The sequence below is a fragment of the Micromys minutus genome (assembly GCF_963924665.1).
Source record: "Micromys minutus genome assembly, chromosome: 27".
NCBI lineage: Eukaryota > Metazoa > Chordata > Mammalia > Rodentia > Muridae > Micromys > Micromys minutus.
In genome coordinates this window covers 9,498,434-9,518,504 of record NC_137962.1, presented here as the reverse complement: position 1 = coordinate 9,518,504, position 20,071 = coordinate 9,498,434, and the positions used below count along the sequence as shown (strand labels likewise).

Below are 20,071 nucleotides of genomic sequence, written 5' to 3'. Positions count from 1 at the left end.
GACTCACTTATCCAGGATGTCTGAATGTATGCATAAACTTTATCACGCTTATTTAGAAAGTGATCATTTTTACCTGAAAGAATTAATTCATATACCTTTGGAAGCATTATGATGCCTAGCACAGAGAAGATACTTATTAAGTGTAATTTTCTAGTCTGGCAGTGACAATTTGATGAGTCGGAATGAAAACAAAGCTAGAATGAAAGAGACATGCAAAACTGACTCATTACCTTCATGACTTACAATGGGCTCCCAATAGGCATGAGGAAGACATCATTATTTGTGAAAATGCCTGTGTGGTAAGGAAATGACTATTAAGTGCTGACTGTACATTAAGTATATGCTGATACGATGCTATAGCCAAGGCAGTGACAGTGGCAGCAGATTCAGTTTATTGGGGAGGAAGTAGTATGTTTGAGTTTTAACATGTAAAATATACACATTTTAGTATGAACACTGAGTTGAAACAATTTAAGAACAGGTGGTTTACCGGAAGTTCTAGGAATAACAAGTTCCTTTAAGGAGAAAATGCATTACTTCAACAGTCAGTGGAACCACAGACAACCAACCGCAAAGAGGTACAAATTTTATTTGCCAGGAGTTATAAAGTGGAATCCCACCACTGAGGCTCATTTTCTTTTTTTCCAATCTGGCAAGTGAAGCATTATCTTTGAAGAAAATACTCCCAGTTCATTGCTTGGATCAACACAATTAATTTAAGTAAATCTAAAAGGAAAAACAAATCTTACCTGGTACTTCTCACAATGCATTTGATTCTCCAAAGTTAGTTCATTCTCTCAAAGCTCTGCCTTAACCAATTGTTGGTTGGTTCAATAGTCACTGGGTATGTGCACATAATCTGACATATTCTTTAAAGAACTAAATTTAAGAATTAGACTTTCATTCATTGTCAAATAAGCAGAGTGGAATATTAAACATAACATCAATGAAGTATTCAATTTTCTAGCTGCTAACAAAGTGATTGAATTTTAAGACAGAAGTTTAGTGTTCATTATCAGAAATGCTTGGGAAGAAAAATATTTTATATTTGGTATTTTCTTGGATACTGGAGTCTTTACATTTTATCATGACATGTTCTTGGCATGAGACTTAAGTCTAAACTTCACTACTGTTTTGTATACAATTTAAGCACATATCTTGAAAATGTTGTATATTGTATTTTAGTGGGCCTGTATTTTGACAGTGATATTGATACATGTAGTAAGGTGTGGAACTTTCCACTTATGGAGTCCAGTTGGTACTCCACACGTGGAACATTTCAGACATTGTGTGGGAGAATTTATTCTGTATTACAAACACTGTGCATTATTTCCACCAAGGTCACCAGAACTCAGAAGCTGAGTATCACTGAATGCAGAGTTCTTCTGCATATATGACAAGAACCAAGGCAACATCACTATTTACAGACTAAGAACATTATTGGTTACATTTCAGAAAAGAAGGCGCAAATTCAACATTTAGGGTTCGGTAACGATGGAATATTTTACAGCCATCATTTAAAAAACAAATCAACAATGTAATATCGATCTTAAGACACAAACATTAGTAAATTTACTCCACACATGGGTTATAGGCACTAATTTTTACTTTAATACATACATTAAGCAACTAGCCCACAATGATTTCTGCTAAAGCTTTCATTAGTAGGATCTTTGACAAAGTTTAGGTATCACAAGTAAATACAGAGGACTACATTTTATGTATGGTAATCTTTGGCACATTTGTCAGTTGAAAAATCTCAAAAGGCAATAAAAATTTCTTAATGTTTTGCACATTCTTTTAATCCTCACATCAAAACATAAGGCCGCAAAAAGGCAAGCTGAAATTTTAGGGTATGTGGAACAGTTTTTATAGTTTTACATACAGTACCTTACATATAGAACAGTGTGTTTTGCAAATTTAAATAATATCTGAATGTACAGTGGCATGTATTCTTATCAAAGATAAATTCAAGTTCACTGTCTCAGTTCTAAGTGCCTTTATACAGATTGCTAGAACTGACAACAGAATGAGGCAAAAAATATTCAAGTGTAATGTCATCAAATAGCTTCCTCTTAACAGTCTTTTTCCCCCTTTTAAAAAATTTCAAAACCTGTACATACACTTTTAGTTTTTAAAAACAGTCCGTTAAAAGGTAACATTTTATGTTAACCACCAATTTGTATAATCTATAGTAATAAAACTAGATATGTGTGATATAAATATGTTAATTATGTACATATGTATGTCAACTATTTAATCAAGCATACTCACTTATGCATACCTGCACATGTAGCACTGCGCCGTGCACACAACTCGCACCAGGACTGGCAGACAGTAGGACCTAGGCTCAAAACTCCAGCAAGAGCTGAGTAAGCAACTTAGTTGCCTTTGGTTTAATAAATCTGTCCATTTGTGAACAAAGCTAAAATTTGTGAATGTATATTTATATTTTAAAATAAAATTTTTCTTCAGAAATGAAGCTTTTCCAGTATTCCACTACTAGCAGTTAAAAAAAATCCACAGCCACAGATTATTTTGATATTTTGTCACTCCTCATCCCAGCTGAGGTTTATAGTTTTTTTTTTTTTCAAAAGGCAAACACCAAGTGTATCCAGAAGCAAATGTAGGCTGAAGTCTGGATACACAACTCACCTACACAGAGCACACACAGCACGTGGTGTACAGGTTTATATGGGTTAATGGCATTGTGTACGGCGGGTGGAAGGATTCCTGCAATATCCAGCAGTATCAACATTTGGCACATTGGGCCCTTTTGCAAGCCACTTTACTTTTAAAGAGCACAATGCCCACAATAAATCCCAATTATTTGGTGGGTTTCTTAAAATACATTCATAATGAAGTTAGAATTCCACAATTATTTTCCCCAAAGTTGAGACTTCCATTGTCAGTTTTCTGATCAAAATACATTCATCACCCAAGAAATAACTCATGATCCTATAGAAGTTTAAATAACCTAAGTTTCTTTGCAGCTGAATCAAACTGCTACAAGGCAATTCTTAGAGCAAACTTGTAGAACTTTCCAGAACTTGAATTTCCTTACAGTGTGGTTTTGGCCAAATGCTGGTTTATAAACATGGGTATCTCTTCTAAAACCTATATAAATACATCATAATTCTTTCTATTGGTATCTTGAGCTTCATCAAAGCAACTATAAGTATCCTGCCAATTTCGTTCCTTTAGTTCAGTTTGAATTATATTCATTGATTCTTGGCACAGACATTATCATTTGCAGCTTGTTCACTCATTTTTAACTTTAGCTTCCTTGATAAAATTGTTTTGCATTTTCTTTCCAAGATGCCATACTACTGATGTCACAAATCAGTAAATGCCAAACATTTCAGCTTTTTGACTATCCACTTAGCAATGAAAGTGATTCAACTGAAGAAAAACACATTCTTGTCACCAAGTGTTTACCACTGTTATACAGAACAAAGAGTTGCAATTTGTTGTACTTTGCCCATGTCAAGCAAGAGTTGTTTTATGTGGCGTTTAAGTTGGGGCAGTCTTGCGAGGGGATCTGGAGGCTCCAATTCCCCTGTGAAATCAAGCCAGCTTTCCAGAACTAGAAGAAAGGGGGAGAGTTTAAATGGCATTGAGAAGAGCCAGAAAATGATCAATTACAAGGGTGGGATGATGACTGACACTAAGGGTTCACTTCCGTCTTTACAGAAAGCCGATGATCAGTCATCCCACCCACAGCAGCTCTGACCCTCCCAGGAAGCTTTCTTCTGCTATCTCAGACACTTTTGCCCCTGAAATATTGGGGATTGAACCCAGAGCAGGTGTTCGAACACTGTACTACATGCCCTACCCCACTCTCCACCACCATCGGGATTACTACTTTATTGAAATATCTTCCCTTCTTTCTCTAATACATGCAAGTATACTTAAATTCTATGTAGAATTAAATTAATCAATTACATGCTCAATTTTCATTGTTCACTTTAAAATTGATTAAAAAAAGTAATTGTCAAGATACATTTTCATTTCTTTAAAAAAATCTACACAAGACAAACTATTTAATCAAATTAAAGACACATGCAAGACACTTCTGAAATAAGTATCCACTTCCTCTCTTAAAGGGAAAAAAGCAGAAATACAGTATATAACAACCTTGTACAGTATAAAATTTACAGAGAGAGGACTAAGGCCCGGAGGCAGGTTAAGATCTTTGAGATCAGCAAAATTAGTCAAAGTAAATGAAGCATATGAGATTGAGAATCCAGGAATTAAATTCATTCCAGTTTCTCATAATAAGGGGTATTTTTTCTGCCTCCTTTTTAGTTACTTTGTGATGATAAAATTTATAAAAATCTGAGTGAAAACTATTTGAAAAAATGTATGCAAATTTGAGGTTTTAAGGTTTACTTGGTTAGCTTATAGAAGTTAATTCTACTCAACAAATATTAGCCAAAGTGGAAATGAATATACTGACTTAATAGAAAATATTCTTCAATGAAACTAGCAAACACTTCACAAATACTCTATTCTGAACTAGGCATATAGGCAGCATTTAATAAATATCCATGTTAAGAATAAAACAAAACAGACAAGAAATCGCTACTAAGAATAATATCCAGTTATCCTGTATTGAGCCTACAACACCCTGATATGCTAAATGCAGTGTAAAGAGGCAGACCTCAGCAGGCAGGTTGTATATCTGTAATCTGCATCCTACAACTAACTTAGTTAAAGACCTTCTTCATAACAACACTATACACATGGCAGTAGATACACCTAAGCTCTTGGCTACATTACCGTCCACTTCTTTTTCTATGAGGTCCATCCTGCTGGTGACTTCATTCTGCACATTTTCTATGTGTGTGAGGAGATTTAGCTGCCACTGAAGATGCGAGTCTCCTGGGCCCTCCATGCCCTTTTTATCATTATAAACAAACACTTTATTCCCTGAAGCTGGATTCTTCTCCAAAGGACCAGTGGGAAAAGTAGAACAAAACAGAATGAAACAAAACACAGAGAACTGGATGAGATGCTACTTCAAAATGAGGATACAGAAAAATCTATTACTCTACTTAGGTACACAAGAGCCATTCTGACTCTGAGAAAGTCTTTGGAGAAAGTTCTTATACACCATCAAATTCCATCTGGTGTTCTTCCAGAATAAAGATGTATATGTCCCTATATGTCCCCCATGCCTTCTAGAGTGTGACCCACAGAAGAATGTTCCAGTAAAATGTGCTAAGTAAATAAAAATTCCATTCCATAACTGAAATGACTAAATGATGTGGACCATTTCTTTCTCAATTAATTTTAACTGATGACACAATGAGGGCAAAGCAATTTCTGGGGGGAAAATCGAGCTAACTGTCAAAGACTGGTTTAAAAGTTCAGCTAAGAGCAAACTGGCCTTTACTGTTGTGGTTATACTGATGAGATGAAAGAAGCTAAGAATCTTTGAAAAACTTCAGAATGCAAATTAAAAAGACATACACATATAAAATATGAATTTATATTTGCCAAAGGGATCTAATTTCACAAGAGGACATTAATTTGTCAAAATAATTTACCACAAGTTTCTTAAAATATAAGCTTTCCAAATTCAATTATGAACCTCTGGTGATGATGACTTGGCATTTAAAACAGCCACACAAGCAAAGAACAAATTTAAAAGTAGACTTGTTGGTAGAAAAACAATAAAGCTAGAGGGCCCCTTTCAATCTCACTGCTAAGCCCAACGAACAGACATGTTTACACAGTTACTGCAAAATGGGACTGATATGCAGACACATATGCTTTAGTGTGATGCTCTGACCAAAATTCACTAAAGGAAGGCAAATTATGACTCTATATATACCTGACTGGCCCCACACAAATTCATTTTCCTTTTGATATACAATGTGGCTCATCAATTTCTAGATAAGTATGCTTAAGAACTGAAAACTTTAGGGTAGCAGTTGAATGGATTATAACAATTACACGGATAATGTTTTGTGGTGGAGAAAAGGAAAAAATCTTTAAGCAGGTATTTACGTATTACCAAAGCCCAAGGACTAGATGTGTATTCCATCTGCTTCTTCTCTTGTTTTATGGGAACCATTACCTTCTCTGATACTCCACACTCTTTCACTGAGTAAAGAAGATGGCTTTTATCTGCCACATGGAGTTCCCCGTCTTCTTCAAAACTGCTAGCATTATCATCATCTGAGCTTCCAGGGTCTGTGACAGACTGGCAGTCCTGACGAAAGCTTTGTGGCTTCTGATAGCTGTGCTCGCTTGTTATGTAAGTTTCTTCCATTTTCAGGGGTGGTTCTTTGTGGTTCTGTGTATATTTCTTTCCCTCTGAGTTAGCTGAGTCCTGGAGTGTTACTTTTCCCTCTGCTCCAGCTACTACCTGATCTTGGTCTTGCCTCTTCCCAGAATAAGCCCAGAGACGAAGGTCAGGATGATGTTTATTCCTTAAAACAAAAAATGGAGAAGTACTTCATGAAAAGAACAGCAATGAGCTAAAAATTGTAGTAAATTTGATAACCATGTGAAAAGGGGTCAGGACCAAAGATTAATAACCTGTCCTTTAAGTTGACTCCTCTAGCATTCCATCCAAAATCCAAGCCCTCTCAGTTTTAATGATACAATGCTCAGATAATCAACAACAAACTTAATTCTTTTGATTATTAGTGATACTGTTTCATATATACATTTCTTTACAGAATTTTCATTGCTATTGTATGATACATAAAGTTTATGTGAACATATTTTATATGATCTTTAATCAACCAAAAAGTCATTCCCATTCCTGAGAAAAACAATCACAACTGAACATATAAAGCAACTATGGTCTATGCTCACTTAGGGTGCTCCATTTTAAATAAGAATTATATCATGTGTGGTGAAGTTTGTAGCACACTGTACTCTGCAATAAGCAAAGCAGGGCTCCACTCAGAGTATGTGCAAGGTTACTCAGAAGGGACCACTCTTCCTAAAGCAGTGGTTCTCAGCTTTGCTACTGCTGTGCCCTTTCAATGAAGTTCTTCATGTTGTGGTGACTCAAACCATAAAATTCATTCTGTTACTAATTCGTAACTCTAACCTTGCTACTGTTACGAATTATAATGTGAATTTCTTTGTTTTCTGGAGGTCTTATGCAACCCCTGTGAAAGGGTTGAAAGACTGGCTATAGGGTCGCAACCCAAAGGTTGAGAACCACTGTTCTACAGGCTCAATGATGGCTGTAAAGTAACAATAAATGAGATTCCAATTAGCTTTCTTTTAGTAATACCCATTTATAATTTCTTAGTTTCTTCTAGCAATTTAACATCTAGAAAATAGTCACTTAAAATTCTCAACAGTAGAAGGCATACTAAAAAGAAACCTAGTTCTTTGGCTCCACAATATAGTAGAATGAATCCTACCATTTGAGGACAGGCAGCATAACACTCTGAAAACCTGGGCCTATAGCTGGGCCTGGTGGCACACACCTGAATGAATCCCTTATTCAGGAAGACTTTAAGACTCAAAATCTACCTAAAAATAATGATAGTTTCAATACATATGCAATGTACCAAGAAGAGCAGGTTCAAATCTAGCCATCAGGCAACGATATAAAGGCATCTTCTAGGGAAATTAAAGGACCTGGATGTCTAATAAATCATAATTTCTTTTTAGCGATTATGCTTTGGAATAGCTGGAATAGTTGTTCAACATACTAGGGAGGAGGGTATGTCAAAAAATTTCTATTATTCAAGTCTTTGGTCAGGGGCAGAAATTATTACATCATGACGGAGGCTATTGTTCTGCTTCATTAATATAAATCCTGCTATTGAGTGTGAAGAATGAAGCAAAAGAAGAATGGAGCCACAGAAATAAAAAGGTACAGAAACCTTCCCCGTGGAATAAAGCTGTCTGGCTAAGGTAAGAAGAGTAAGCAGAAGAGCAAATCAACGGCACACCAAACTCAGTACTCATAGGAAAAAATGTGAAGCCTCAGAATTCAGACGGGGCAAATATTGGGAAGAATGAGCTGAACATTCACATTATATAAAATAAAAGGCTCTTTCCTTTATTCCTTAAATGACTATGGTCTGGCATTATAAGGAAATGAGCAAAGGACTCAAAACTATCCAGATAGGTTACTTGGAAGGAACTAGGCTTTCCTCAAAAAAAAAAAAAAAAAAAAAAAAAAGAAATGTCTGAGGGAACAAAATGTTAGGGTGCACAACAGCAAAGGTTATCCTGAATCTGCTGCCTTCTTACCTTTTCTGAGTCTATTTTATGGTAGTTAAAGAACACACCCTTATAGAATGAATTCATCTCACACTATTTTCAGAGATTGAAAACAGACTCATCATATCAGCTACAGTTAGCTCTGTGCATAAAACATTAGCTCTAAATTTATTTTAAAATAGTAGGATGTGAACCAGATAGACAGCCCTTGTCCCCATCCAAAGGGTTATTTATTTCTTACTGCCCTCACTCCTGAGACAGGATTCTTTCTCTGTGTACTACTGCCTAGCTGCCCTGAAATTCACTGTGGAGATCAGGCTAGTTTCAAATTCAGAGATCCACCTGCTTCTGCCTCTGCCTCCCAAGTGCTGGGATTAAAGGTGTGCCACCACTGCCCAACGTTTTTCTTACTGTATATATTTTTAAATATTCTGTCTTCTGAAGTGCTTCTGTGTACTCCCAAAAGACTACCTGATAAACTATCATATAATTTGTGGAGAGCGACAGTTTTGTTTTTAAACTTCCTCCTAAATAATATAATTTTAAAACCTTACCTCCATTTTTTTTTTAGTTTTTACATTTGTGATTAACTGACATTATGCTTTTATTTCTTAGATTTATCTTCAGATTTGTAACAATGGGGCTGTAGAGGGCTCACTGCTTAAGAGCACTTGCTGCTCTTGCAGAAGATCTGGGTTCAGTTCTCAATACAGACATGTTGGCTTCTAACTGTGATTAACTTCAGTTCCTGCGAATTAACCCTCTTCTTGCCTCTCTAGGCACCATGCCCATGTTGTACACATACATAAACACAGTCAAAATGCAGATACACATAAAATAAAAATAATTTTAAAAATTGTGCAAGGCAGTGTGTGATTCAGCTCACTTACTTTAGTATTCCAATCTTGAGCTGCAATCCATGCAACACTTCAGTTACACCATAGACATCAGCAAGAAGATGATGTGTGGAGACTATTTTTTTGGCATTGAGATGAGAATAATTTTCTTTTAAAAAGGATAACCCATGCATTCTCCCGTTATTCAACCATTCCTTATCATAACGGTATTTCGCACTCCATCTCTGACCTGCAGATGAAGTTGGAATGAAGTCATAAAGGATTCTACTTATGCAGATCCTCGTTCCCACTAATGCTGCTCAGTGAGTAAGACAAGTTCTGCCACTAGAGTGACTCCAAATTGCAGTAGACAGGATTCTGAGGAAGGGTGGGATGACAAGAGCCCCTCAACACTTCTGCTTTGCCTGTGCATGAGGAGAAGGAATGCCACTGATGGTCAGTGGCAGGTAACTCCTGCTAAGGAAACCCCGCTGCACCATTTTCAATGATTATGTACCAGCACCTTTCCTGTGAGATGGCTGAGGAACCACAGGTCTTTCTTTCATTTTCTCCTCATACCCAGATAAAACAAAGCTATACCTGAGCAAGTAGGGATCCTGCCCTCCTGACAATGATCTCACAAAATCCTACAAAATTCTACAACTTTATGCTAATATATACTGGATCTTCTTACAGTTAGATGCTCCAGTGCCTGTTTAACTACAAGGTGGATGAATAATTTGAATCTGTCATCTTTCCACAGTGTTTATAGATAGTAGGGATCCAATAAATGCCACTGGATGAAAAGTGAAAGTCTACAGTTGTTATTGAAACACACAGTAAGTAGCAAAAGGTCTATAAGCAGAAACAATAAAAAAGCATTTATATTCACAAAGGTCTGAATAATTCTCTTGGTTCTTTGCACAAAGGAGACCAGAGGTTACGCTTCTTTACCACTTTTTACTTCATCTTTTGAGTCGGGATCTTTCATGGAACCTGGAACACACTCGCTGATTTGGCTAGACTTGTGTGTCAGCAAAGCCCCAGGATACCTTATGTACCTACTTCTATACTGCTGGGATTACAGGCACTCCCAGGACTTTACACGGATACTAAAGATCACAATACTGGTTCTCCTGCTTATGCAGAGCACTTTATGGACTAAACCATTGCTCTATCCTTCTCCTGTTTCAATTAATTCATTAATCAATTTTTATTTATCTTTAAATGTATGAGTGCTCCATTTGCATGTACACTTAGATGCCAGAAGATGGCATCAGGTCCCTTTACAGATGGTCATGAGCTACCATTTGGTTGCTGGAACTGGACTCAGAACCTCTGGAAGAGTAGCGAGTATTCTTAGCTGCTAATTGATCTCACCAGTCCCCTCTTTTGCTTCTTTAACTTTTTATTCTTTATCCTTGAAGTGAGCATGGGACAAGTTCATCTGCCTAATAGCTAGTTATTTTCTGCTTTAATAACTGAAAATATATTCTACATGCAGAATGTGTTACTTAGCACAGCAGTAGGCATGACAAAGCAAGTACAATGGACAGGAAGTCAAAAAAGCTCAGTTTTTCATCTCAGCATATCACTCAGTGGTACCTCTTCAGGCACAAACACATGACTTCCCACATCTAGCTACTTCATCAGGAAAAAAAAATAAGTAAGACTGTGGAATCCCATTCACTCTGCAATAAATTGGGTAAACTTTTCAAAACTAATCAGATGACTAGCAGGCAATGACTATTGGTCTATTCAAATCAGCACAAATAATCCTAGCTAGAAATCAATAGACTAGACTAGGCCAAAGATAGCTTCAGGAGAAAACCATGGTCTTCCTTTTGGTAAGGTACTAAGTATGTCAGTAAGTCTACAAAAATGTGCTTGTGTGGATAATTACTACGAAAGTCATGCTCTAACAGGCAAAAAGTATCTTCAACCCACGTTATGGCAGAGGAGTCTAGCTAACCAAGAAGTGCAGGTGCTCTACACAGTGGTCATACTCTGGAGTCCGCGTCACACAACCCACACGGGGCGGAGGGCCTCACCCGGAGGGTCCTGACAGATGTAGCAGATGTACTGCTCCGGAATGCTGTCCTCCAGGAGCCCCATGCACACACTGTGCTGCCAGCACAGGCACTCTTCACACTGCAGAGAACAGAGAGACCCATAGTGCTGGCAGAATTGCACCCTCAGACCAGAGCAGGCAAGCAAAGACTCATATTGTCACCTGTTAACTAGCTGGCCTGCCATCTTGCCTGCCAATTCAAGTCCTATGTACCACAAGAAAAAGTCATATTTAAGATGAATTTTATCACTGAAATACTCAACTATTTCAAGAACTTCTTTATATCACTTCTATTAAAATATGCTTTAACAAATTGTAAAAAAAAAAAACACTTAATGAAGCAAATCTGCAAAATGTCTGTGCAAGGACACTTAAAAGGTGGCTACATTTTTTCAATCTTGTAACCAATGTCTCCTAATTTTTCTACATATCTACACAACTTCCGGTCATACTTCCTTGATTTCTTAGAGATACCCATTATAGGAGGTTGCAAATCCTTGTAACAAAGTTCTCTTTCTTCTTTTTGAAATTCTGGACATTTGGATTCGATTTCCATTCCTTAAAGGAGTGGAATTATATAGTGATTATTAAGTGTCAATAAAATCCATGCTGTAGACAATTCTACACTGTGAAAAAAGACCCACCTTTAGGACCTTAAAACAATTCAGCATGAAGGCCTCAGTCTGCTAACAGATAACCTAAAGTAAACAGTGATACTTACAAGCCAAGTATCTACTTGATTCAATGCCTAACCAGTACTGCTAGTATTTATTGAAAGCATGGCAGGTGTGAGATACTACCTTTTAAGGGATGACAAATCAAAATAAAAAGCTCTCTAGTCCACCTGTTTAACACCCACAGTGATCCAGAACTGCACGACAGAGGCTGATCAAGTACCTGGATCATGAAGCCATTCTCCTCATCCAGTTCACAGATACACCGTACAATCTCATTAAGAGCATCATCTTCATCCTGAGACTCCTCAAAATTAGTTGAATCAAAGTCTTGGTTATACTCATCCCCACTCAGAAGCAGGCTCTCCGTGGAAGAGTCATCCAGGAATTCCACATCTGACAAGTCTGGAATACATAAGAGGGCAAACCATTACGACTACTTTTCAGAAAGGGGCTGTAGGAAGTAAGTATAAGCATTTCAGCTGAGCGAACACATGCAGATTGAGTCCCTGCCTCTAGAACAAACTAACAACATTTACATTTTTAGTAGTACACACACACTTCTGAAAGTAATACTGAGTAGCCACATTTTTCCTGCATAATTACTTTAAAAGGAGTTTGCCTATTAGCCTATGCAATGTGAATAATTATAAAGCATTATTAGTTGGTAGTGAAAAATGTGTGTTTAAATCTAATGTTGGGATTTTTCTATTAACTTATGTAACTAGTGTCAAATATGTGGCCTCCTTGAACAGCAACCTAAGATGTATCTTATTCTCAGTTTCTGAGAATCTCAGGAACCTCAGATCTTATTTTAACTTTTACATGGTCACACATACTTTCACCACTAAGATCAACAGACAGAATTGCCCTTGGGTATTGATAGGCTGTAGTTTTGTCCGTAAATGTGCTTCGTGGAGTCAGAGAACTCCCAGAAGATCTAGTTAGTGGAGAAGAACACCTTTCCAAAAAGTCAAGGGAACTGTCTTCATAGTCCGAATAGTCTGAAATATAAGAAACAGAAAGGCACATTAAGTCTCAAGAAACCAAGAGTCACCACAACTCATGAAGACACAAAAAAACCACTACAAACCATGGCATCTGGCATCTGTGTCCAGCCAGATGATAAATATGTTGACAAGAACAAGCAAAACCAGCAACCCCATATAGTGTAGACACATGGGATTGCTAGGACCTAACCGGTACCAGTTCATTCTTATAATGAAGAAATGGTAAAGGGTAATTTCTACATTTTTCTTCATCATATTCACAGCTATGTCTGCAGCAAGATAGGAAGGAGTAATTAGCCTACTTCATTCAATTGAGAGGCTCTCCTACTCTTCCCTACTTCTCTCTAGCGTAACTATAGTGATAATTTAATCAATTAATCTTACACATGCACAGTAAGAAAAACTTCTGAAGAAAATAAACCAGTGTATCAAAGGCTAGCTGTCCTCAGCCAGGGTTAAGTCATACAGGCACAAGCAAGGAATGTTCATACAGCTTACCAAGGGAGGAATCTGGGAATAGGATTGGTGGGAAGGAAATTCTGGAGCCAAAAGCACAGAGCACACTTGGCAAGTTAATGACTGCTGGAGCACAGTATGAGAAATAAGTAGGACAGGCTGCCCTGAGAGCAGCTAAAACAAAGTACAAGGGAAATTTTGCTTTGTTGTTTAATTTATAGGCTTTATTCTAATATAACCAATAGCCATCCCCAGGTTTAAAGACAGACATAAAGCAAGTTTTCACCTCCTGTGTCTACTGTCTCAACTGAGCATGAGTTCAAGGAAGCCACTGAGGTAGGTCAGAGAGTATATAACAGGTGGGAAAGGATATTTATAGGAACACAGTCATGACAGTATGATTGGTATTAAGTTCAGTCCTTCACGTATGCTCATGACCTAGACCCTGGTTCTTGTAAATGCTTAAATATTATGGTGAAGGAGCATTCACATTGCAGGTTAAATTAAATGAATAGGCTGGCTGTAGAGCAGGAAATAAGCTACCGACTATCTCCGTGGGCCCAGTAGAATCCTAGTGTCCTACATCAGATGAAAAAAGCAAAGGAGTCAATCTAGGCAAGGATTGGCTGGATAATGCTCCTTTGAAAGTGAGAAGACTGGAAACAGGATTCATAGTAGCCTCTGAAGCCAGAAAAGGAAGGAACATGGACTATACAATTAATTCAAACAAATCAGCAGCCTCCTTTATACAAATGATAAATGGCTGAGAAAGAAAATAGGAAAACAACACTCTTCATAATAGTCACAAATAACATAAAATATTTTGGGGTAACCCTAACCAAACAAGTGAAAAATATCTGCATGACAAGAATTTCAAGTTTCTCAAGAGAGAAATCAAAGAAGACCTCAGAAAATGAAGAGATCTCCCACACTAATGGATTGGTAGGATTAACATAGTAAAAATGGCCATCCTACCAAAAGCAATCTATAGATCCAATGCAATCCCCATCAAAATTCTAACACAATTTTCCAAAGACATGGAAAGAGTGATTCTCAATTTCATCTAGAAAAACAAGACACAAAAAACCTAGAATAGCGAAAACAATTCTTAACAATAACAGAACTTTTGTGAGAACCACCATCACTGACTTCAAGCTGTACTACAGAGCAGCAGCAATAAACACTGCATGATATTGGTACAGAGACAGACAGGTCAATCAGTGGAAAAGAATTAAAGACCCCGTGGTCACTTGATGTTTGACAAAGTAGCCAAAAGTATACGATGAAAAAAAGAATGCATCTTCAGTAAATGGTGCTGGTATAACTGGCAGTTGCTATGTAGAACAATGAAAATAGGTCCATATTTGTCACCTTGTACAAAGCTCAAGTCCAAGTGGATCAAGAACGTCAACATAAAACCAGAAACATTGAATTTTTTTTTAAGATTTATTTATTTTATGTATATGAGTACACTGTAGTTGTCTTCAGACACACCAGAAGAGGGCATTGAATCCCATTACAAATGGTTGTGAGCCACCATGTGTTTGCTGGGAATTGAACTCAGGACCTCGAGGAAAGCAATCAGTGCTTGTAACCACTGAGCCATCTTTCCAGACCCCACACTGAATCTAATAGAAGAAAAAGTGGGATAAGCTTCGAATTCATTGTCACAGGGGAACTTCCTAAACAGAACTTCAACGTCTCAGGCTCTAAGATCAAGAATTGATAAATGGAACCTTATAAAACTGAAAAGCTTTTGTAAGGCACAATAAATAGGACAAATCAAAAACCTCAGATTGGGAAAAAAAATCTTCACTAACCCCACATACAATAGAGTTAATATCCAAAATATATAAAGAACTCAAGAAGCTAACTTCCAAAAAGCCAAACAACCCAATTAAAAAATGGGGTATAGAGTTAAACAGAAAATTCATAACAGAGGAATCTTGAATAGCTGAGAAGCACTTAAAGAAATGTTTAAAGTCCTTAGTCATCAGGGAAATGCAAATCAAACAACCCTGAAATTCCACCTTACACCAACCAGAATGACTATCTTCAATAAACAAAAAAATAAAAATGACCATCTTCAAATAATAAAAATAAAGACCAAAAACTCAGGTGAAAGCATATTTTGGCCAGGATGTGGAAAATGAAGAATGCTCCTCCATTGCTGGTAGAATTGCAAACTGGTACAACCACTCTGGAAATTAATCTGGAGGTTGCTTAGAAAATTGGAAATACATCTACTTGAAGACCCACCTATACCACACTTGGACATATATCCAAATGATGCCCTACCATGTCACAGGGGCATGTACTCCACTATGTTCATAGTGGCCTCATATGTAATAGCCAGAAGCTGAAAACAACCTAAATGTCCCACAATGGAAGAATGGATACAGAAATTGTGGTTTATTTATACCATGGACTACTATTCACCTACTAAGAAGGAGGGCGTCATTGCAGGCAAATGGATGGAACTAGAAAATATCATCCAGTAAGGTAACTCTAGACCATTAGTGAGTAATATACATTCGATAAAAGATAGGTATTAGTCAGAAAAGTATAGAATACCTATGATATAATCCACAGAACTAAAGAAGTGTCCAAGTGAGGATGCTTCAGTCCCACTTGGGAGAGAGAAGAAAACAATCAAGGGAAGCAGAGTGAGAGGGATCCGTGTGGGAGAGGGTAGGCAGAGGGGGAAAGAGGAAAATGATTGGGTGTTGTGGGTGGAAACAGGAGAGAAACCCTGAAGGCCAGCAGGATGAATAGAAATATGCAACCTTGGGAGGTGGGAGGTAGGGAGACCCTGTAGAAAGTACCAGAGATCTGGGAGGTGAGAGACTTTCTTCCATTTATAGGCATTAGATATTTTATATATCCATTTTACATTATGTGTATGGGTGCCTGATCCTTTAAAAAAGCAGTGCATGCTCTTAACTGCTGAGTCATCCTTCCACCCTAGTTTGATATTTTAAATAATAATCTTTCATCAGGTATATGTGATATTATCATTCCTTGTACTTTGAAGGTTGTCTTTTCACCTTGCCATGATTTTTTTAATAAACTAAAGTTTGAAATTTTCATATAACATTTTAAAACTTTTCCCTCAAAGGTATACACTTCAAAAAACCCTCTTCTACATAGTATATAAACATATTTTCCCATACTATCTTTCATATTTTTCATATATTTACTTTTTAGTAAACTCGGATTTAATTTTTATGTATGGCATATCAGTTCAATTTCTCCTCCAACACCACTTACTAAAAGCTTCCTCTTTTACTTCTCACTTTCAGTGCTATGTCTGTATACATATGTGTATATCTGCTCTGCACCAGCTAATTCATCTGGAGCACCATGCCTCAGTAGCAACAGCAGAATAGTAATGCGGTCTTTTTCTTCCTGAATAACTAGTATTACTGGCTTTTACTCTTCCTTTTTCGCTGATTTGATTAAAGTTGTATCACACAGTTAGTTTCAGAACTGCTATGACAAGACCTTCACTCAGTAAGAGTTTGGTGCTATGCTCAAGTCTATTAGATCAGCTGCAATAGGCTGTTCTTATTTTCATAGGACAAGGTTTTATTCTGTCTTCTTTGTTTCTGTGGGGTTGGTCCTATCTCAGAAGTCTGAACATGCAAACTAAACTTCTTAGGACCTACAAGCAACCAAACAAGGAACTCAAAGTAATGAACTGTAAGTATTTATCTTCCAATATAAAAGCTAGTATTATATATTTTAGTTTCTATCACTTTGCTCTCTTTTTCCTACAGGTAGTTTTCTAAGATCAGTGTTTACACTGATCACACATTTACAGTGTGCTTACGCTGTCTTCAGCATTTCACGCCTTCTGTCTGTCACCATTTTTCTTATGCTTTTAAGCACATCTAGGATTTCCTTTATTCCATCAGTGCCAAATTCTGCTGGTTTTTCTAAAAAGCTACCTTTTCCCCCTTACCCTGCAAAGTGAATGTAAAGGACATTAAAACTGTGGGTTTAGAATTACTCCCTTACTTTGGCTTTGTAGAATTCTTAATTGATAGAGTGCTTGCACATCAAGCATGTAAAATCTAGACATCATAGAGTATATCTGCAAATCCAGAGCTGGGGGAACAGTGAGAAGAAGATCCCATGGGATACTTGGATAGTTAGTTTAGGCGAAATGATAAGGTTTGGTTTCAGTTTCAGTAAAGGAGCTCACTCAAAAAAAGTAAATAAATAAAGAACTACAGACGAAGACACCATGTTGACCTCTGACCTGTACACATGCATGGACAGGCCAGTGCACCTATGAATACATGACTGTACATATGTACACACACATACCAGAGAAAGAAAAGAAAAAAAAGGCCATGTACATATTTACATATACACAATAAGGGGAAATCTCCCTCATCATGTTAAAAAGGGTTGGTGGTCATAGTACTTACTTCACCATAATGTTGGAGATAAAAGTCTCTAAGTTGTTGCGACTTATTTTACAGATCAGAGTTGTATGTTTTTGAAATGACAAGGCAAAAAAAATGTACAAGACTGTCTCAGTTCTCAACTGCATGCTGATCTTATCATACCCCTACTATGGTGGAAAAAAGGAGAATTGTTCAATCTCAAAATACTAGAAAACAGATCTTAGCAAACTCACCATGCTGTTTAGATTTTTTTTTCTTCTTCTTCTTTTTCTTCTGCTTTGGTTTGTAGTGATCCTTGTCTCGCTTCTCTTTTCTCTCCTTATCCTTTTCTTTCCTTTTACCTAAAATAAATAGAAGCAAATCCTTCAATAACTGTGAGTGATTCTTAGCTGCTCCTTTGTGGTTACCCTCAAAGCAGCATTTATGTTTTCATCAGTGATTCCAGTCACCTGCCCAGAGTGGACGGATTCAATTAAACTGTTCGTGTCATGAGTCTGGAACTCTTGCTTAGCTTATTGGACTATAAGAGGGGATCTTCATTAGCAGTGTTGAAAAATCCCAATTCCTGACACCTTAAAGTTAACACAGACAGTAGTTAAAATCTTTAAATGCTTAATAGACTAAAATTCCTACTATGTGCCAAGAAGTTAAATCCCATAATTTAAAAAGACCTCAATATGGAGAATCAGCATTTCTATATATAATTTATTAATGTTTTAAATTTAAAGAATATGGATGGCATATTTTTTTCTCCAGAAAAGAAAAACAAAATTAATCAAATTAATCTAAACATAACTTCCTCCATATTTAAATACCTCCCCTGTGCATACATAAATGAAAATAACAAGAAAACAATTTATTTCATCCTATTATTTCCAAAATGCATTTTTCTTTAATCATATGTACTTTAAAGAAGATAAAATACATGTTTTAACAGTATATTAGCACATTGTATCGCACATTAAAACTGAACAGATATTCTACCAGCTATATTTCCAGCTCAGAATGGGTTACCCCACAATTTTCCAATTATAGGTAGCCAATTTTCAGTGACTCCAGTTAGCAAACCTAAATAATACTTCTTATTGTTACCCATTAGTTCATGACTTTTAGTCTTTATTCAACATTAGGTAGAAAAGACAGTGGAAAAGTCAGTACCCTTCTAATAAGGCATATTGAAGAAGAATGTTATGAAAAAAATGACTATTTTAATATATCACCCATTACTGTAAGTCTCAAAAATATTAGATGGAGGCTTATTTTTAATGAGGTTTCCATAGTTTTAACCAGAGACAATCAAAAGCAAAGAACTCAGAGACATCCAGAGACTCCCCCATAGAACACACATGAGTACACGCTGTGTGCTGAAGAACAGGTGTGCATAAAGCTGACTAACTGCTAAGCAAAGAAGCAATGGCCTCAGGCACCTTAAGAAGCCCTAGCAGGGAAAGAAGACACAGATACTGTCCTTTCTGACAAGCTTTCTAGTCTTTTGCTTAAAGATTACTTTCTGTCCATACCAAATGCAGTGGAGGTTTTTTCTTCCAATTTCACTTTTTTTTCTGCTTTCGATATTCCTGTGGGTTAGGGGGATAAGATGTAAGTTTAGGCAGAACAATAAAAATATGGTACAGTTTTAAAAATTACGATTGTTTCCAAAACTCTAAATAGTAATCCTACCCTTACACAATTTTACTACTTGAACTAGTAATAAAAATTTATTCCAAGAAAATATTAGTGCTTCTTTATACCACCTGGGTGGAATTCCTGGCTGCGATGATTCATTACTTGCATGACTTGAGTATGTGATTTAATGCCTTTGTACTTTCGCTTCTTTATTGTCAATAAGAGTAGGGCTACCTATCGCTGTTCTTATAAGTTTGTATGAGACAGAACATGCAAATGCTTAGGCCAGTGCCTGGTGTGTTGTTTTACTTGGTATTAGGACGTAGGTATTTTGAGGCTACACTATTTCAAACATAGTATAAATGGAGTTCTAACCAGAAAGAGAAGTAATGTAAAGGTCCATGGGCACTGCTGAAGGCTGATGCAGCTCCACAACCTTAAAGAACACTGAAGGTACTGACAGCCTTCTGAATGGCTGGCCTATATGCCACTGCTGCTTCCGCAAACTACCTGCTCACAACTACTCTTCAGAGTATCTACATGAAATACTCAAACTCATGGTAAAGTATACTAGTTTTCAATAACATATAACTGTTATTTTAATAACTTACATAACTGATATTTGACCTCTTTTTCCTAAAAGTTATACATGTAAATTCTGTGACATGTATATCATTGCATGAATCCCTTATTGTTCAGTAACAAAAACCAAAACCAAAACCAAAACCATAAAAACCCCAACAACCCAAACAACACTATTTTGCTAATCATGTTTGGA

General features: G+C 36.8%; 1 protein-coding gene across 8 annotated transcripts in view; it reads right to left on the bottom strand.

The window, feature by feature from the left end:
* Nucleotides 1-382: 382 nt before the first annotated feature.
* Nucleotides 383-20,071, bottom strand: part of PHF20L1 (PHD finger protein 20 like 1) — a gene marked incomplete at its 3' end in the record, with an annotated part of 61,473 nt that continues 41,784 nt past the window's right edge. For all 8 annotated transcript variants that reach the window (XM_080939505.1, XM_080939507.1, XM_080939508.1 and 5 more), the window contains 9 exons: nucleotides 19,188-19,244; nucleotides 17,901-18,008; nucleotides 12,626-12,790; nucleotides 12,010-12,191; nucleotides 11,093-11,192; nucleotides 9,096-9,291; nucleotides 6,086-6,440; nucleotides 4,783-4,945; nucleotides 383-3,586 (listed from right to left, as the gene is read on the bottom strand). In XM_080939505.1, coding sequence (XP_080795631.1) covers nucleotides 3,444-3,586; nucleotides 4,783-4,945; nucleotides 6,086-6,440; nucleotides 9,096-9,291; nucleotides 11,093-11,192; nucleotides 12,010-12,191; nucleotides 12,626-12,790; nucleotides 17,901-18,008; nucleotides 19,188-19,244 — 1,469 coding nt within the window. The remainder of the gene's footprint in view (nucleotides 3,587-4,782; nucleotides 4,946-6,085; nucleotides 6,441-9,095; nucleotides 9,292-11,092; nucleotides 11,193-12,009; nucleotides 12,192-12,625; nucleotides 12,791-17,900; nucleotides 18,009-19,187; nucleotides 19,245-20,071) is intronic.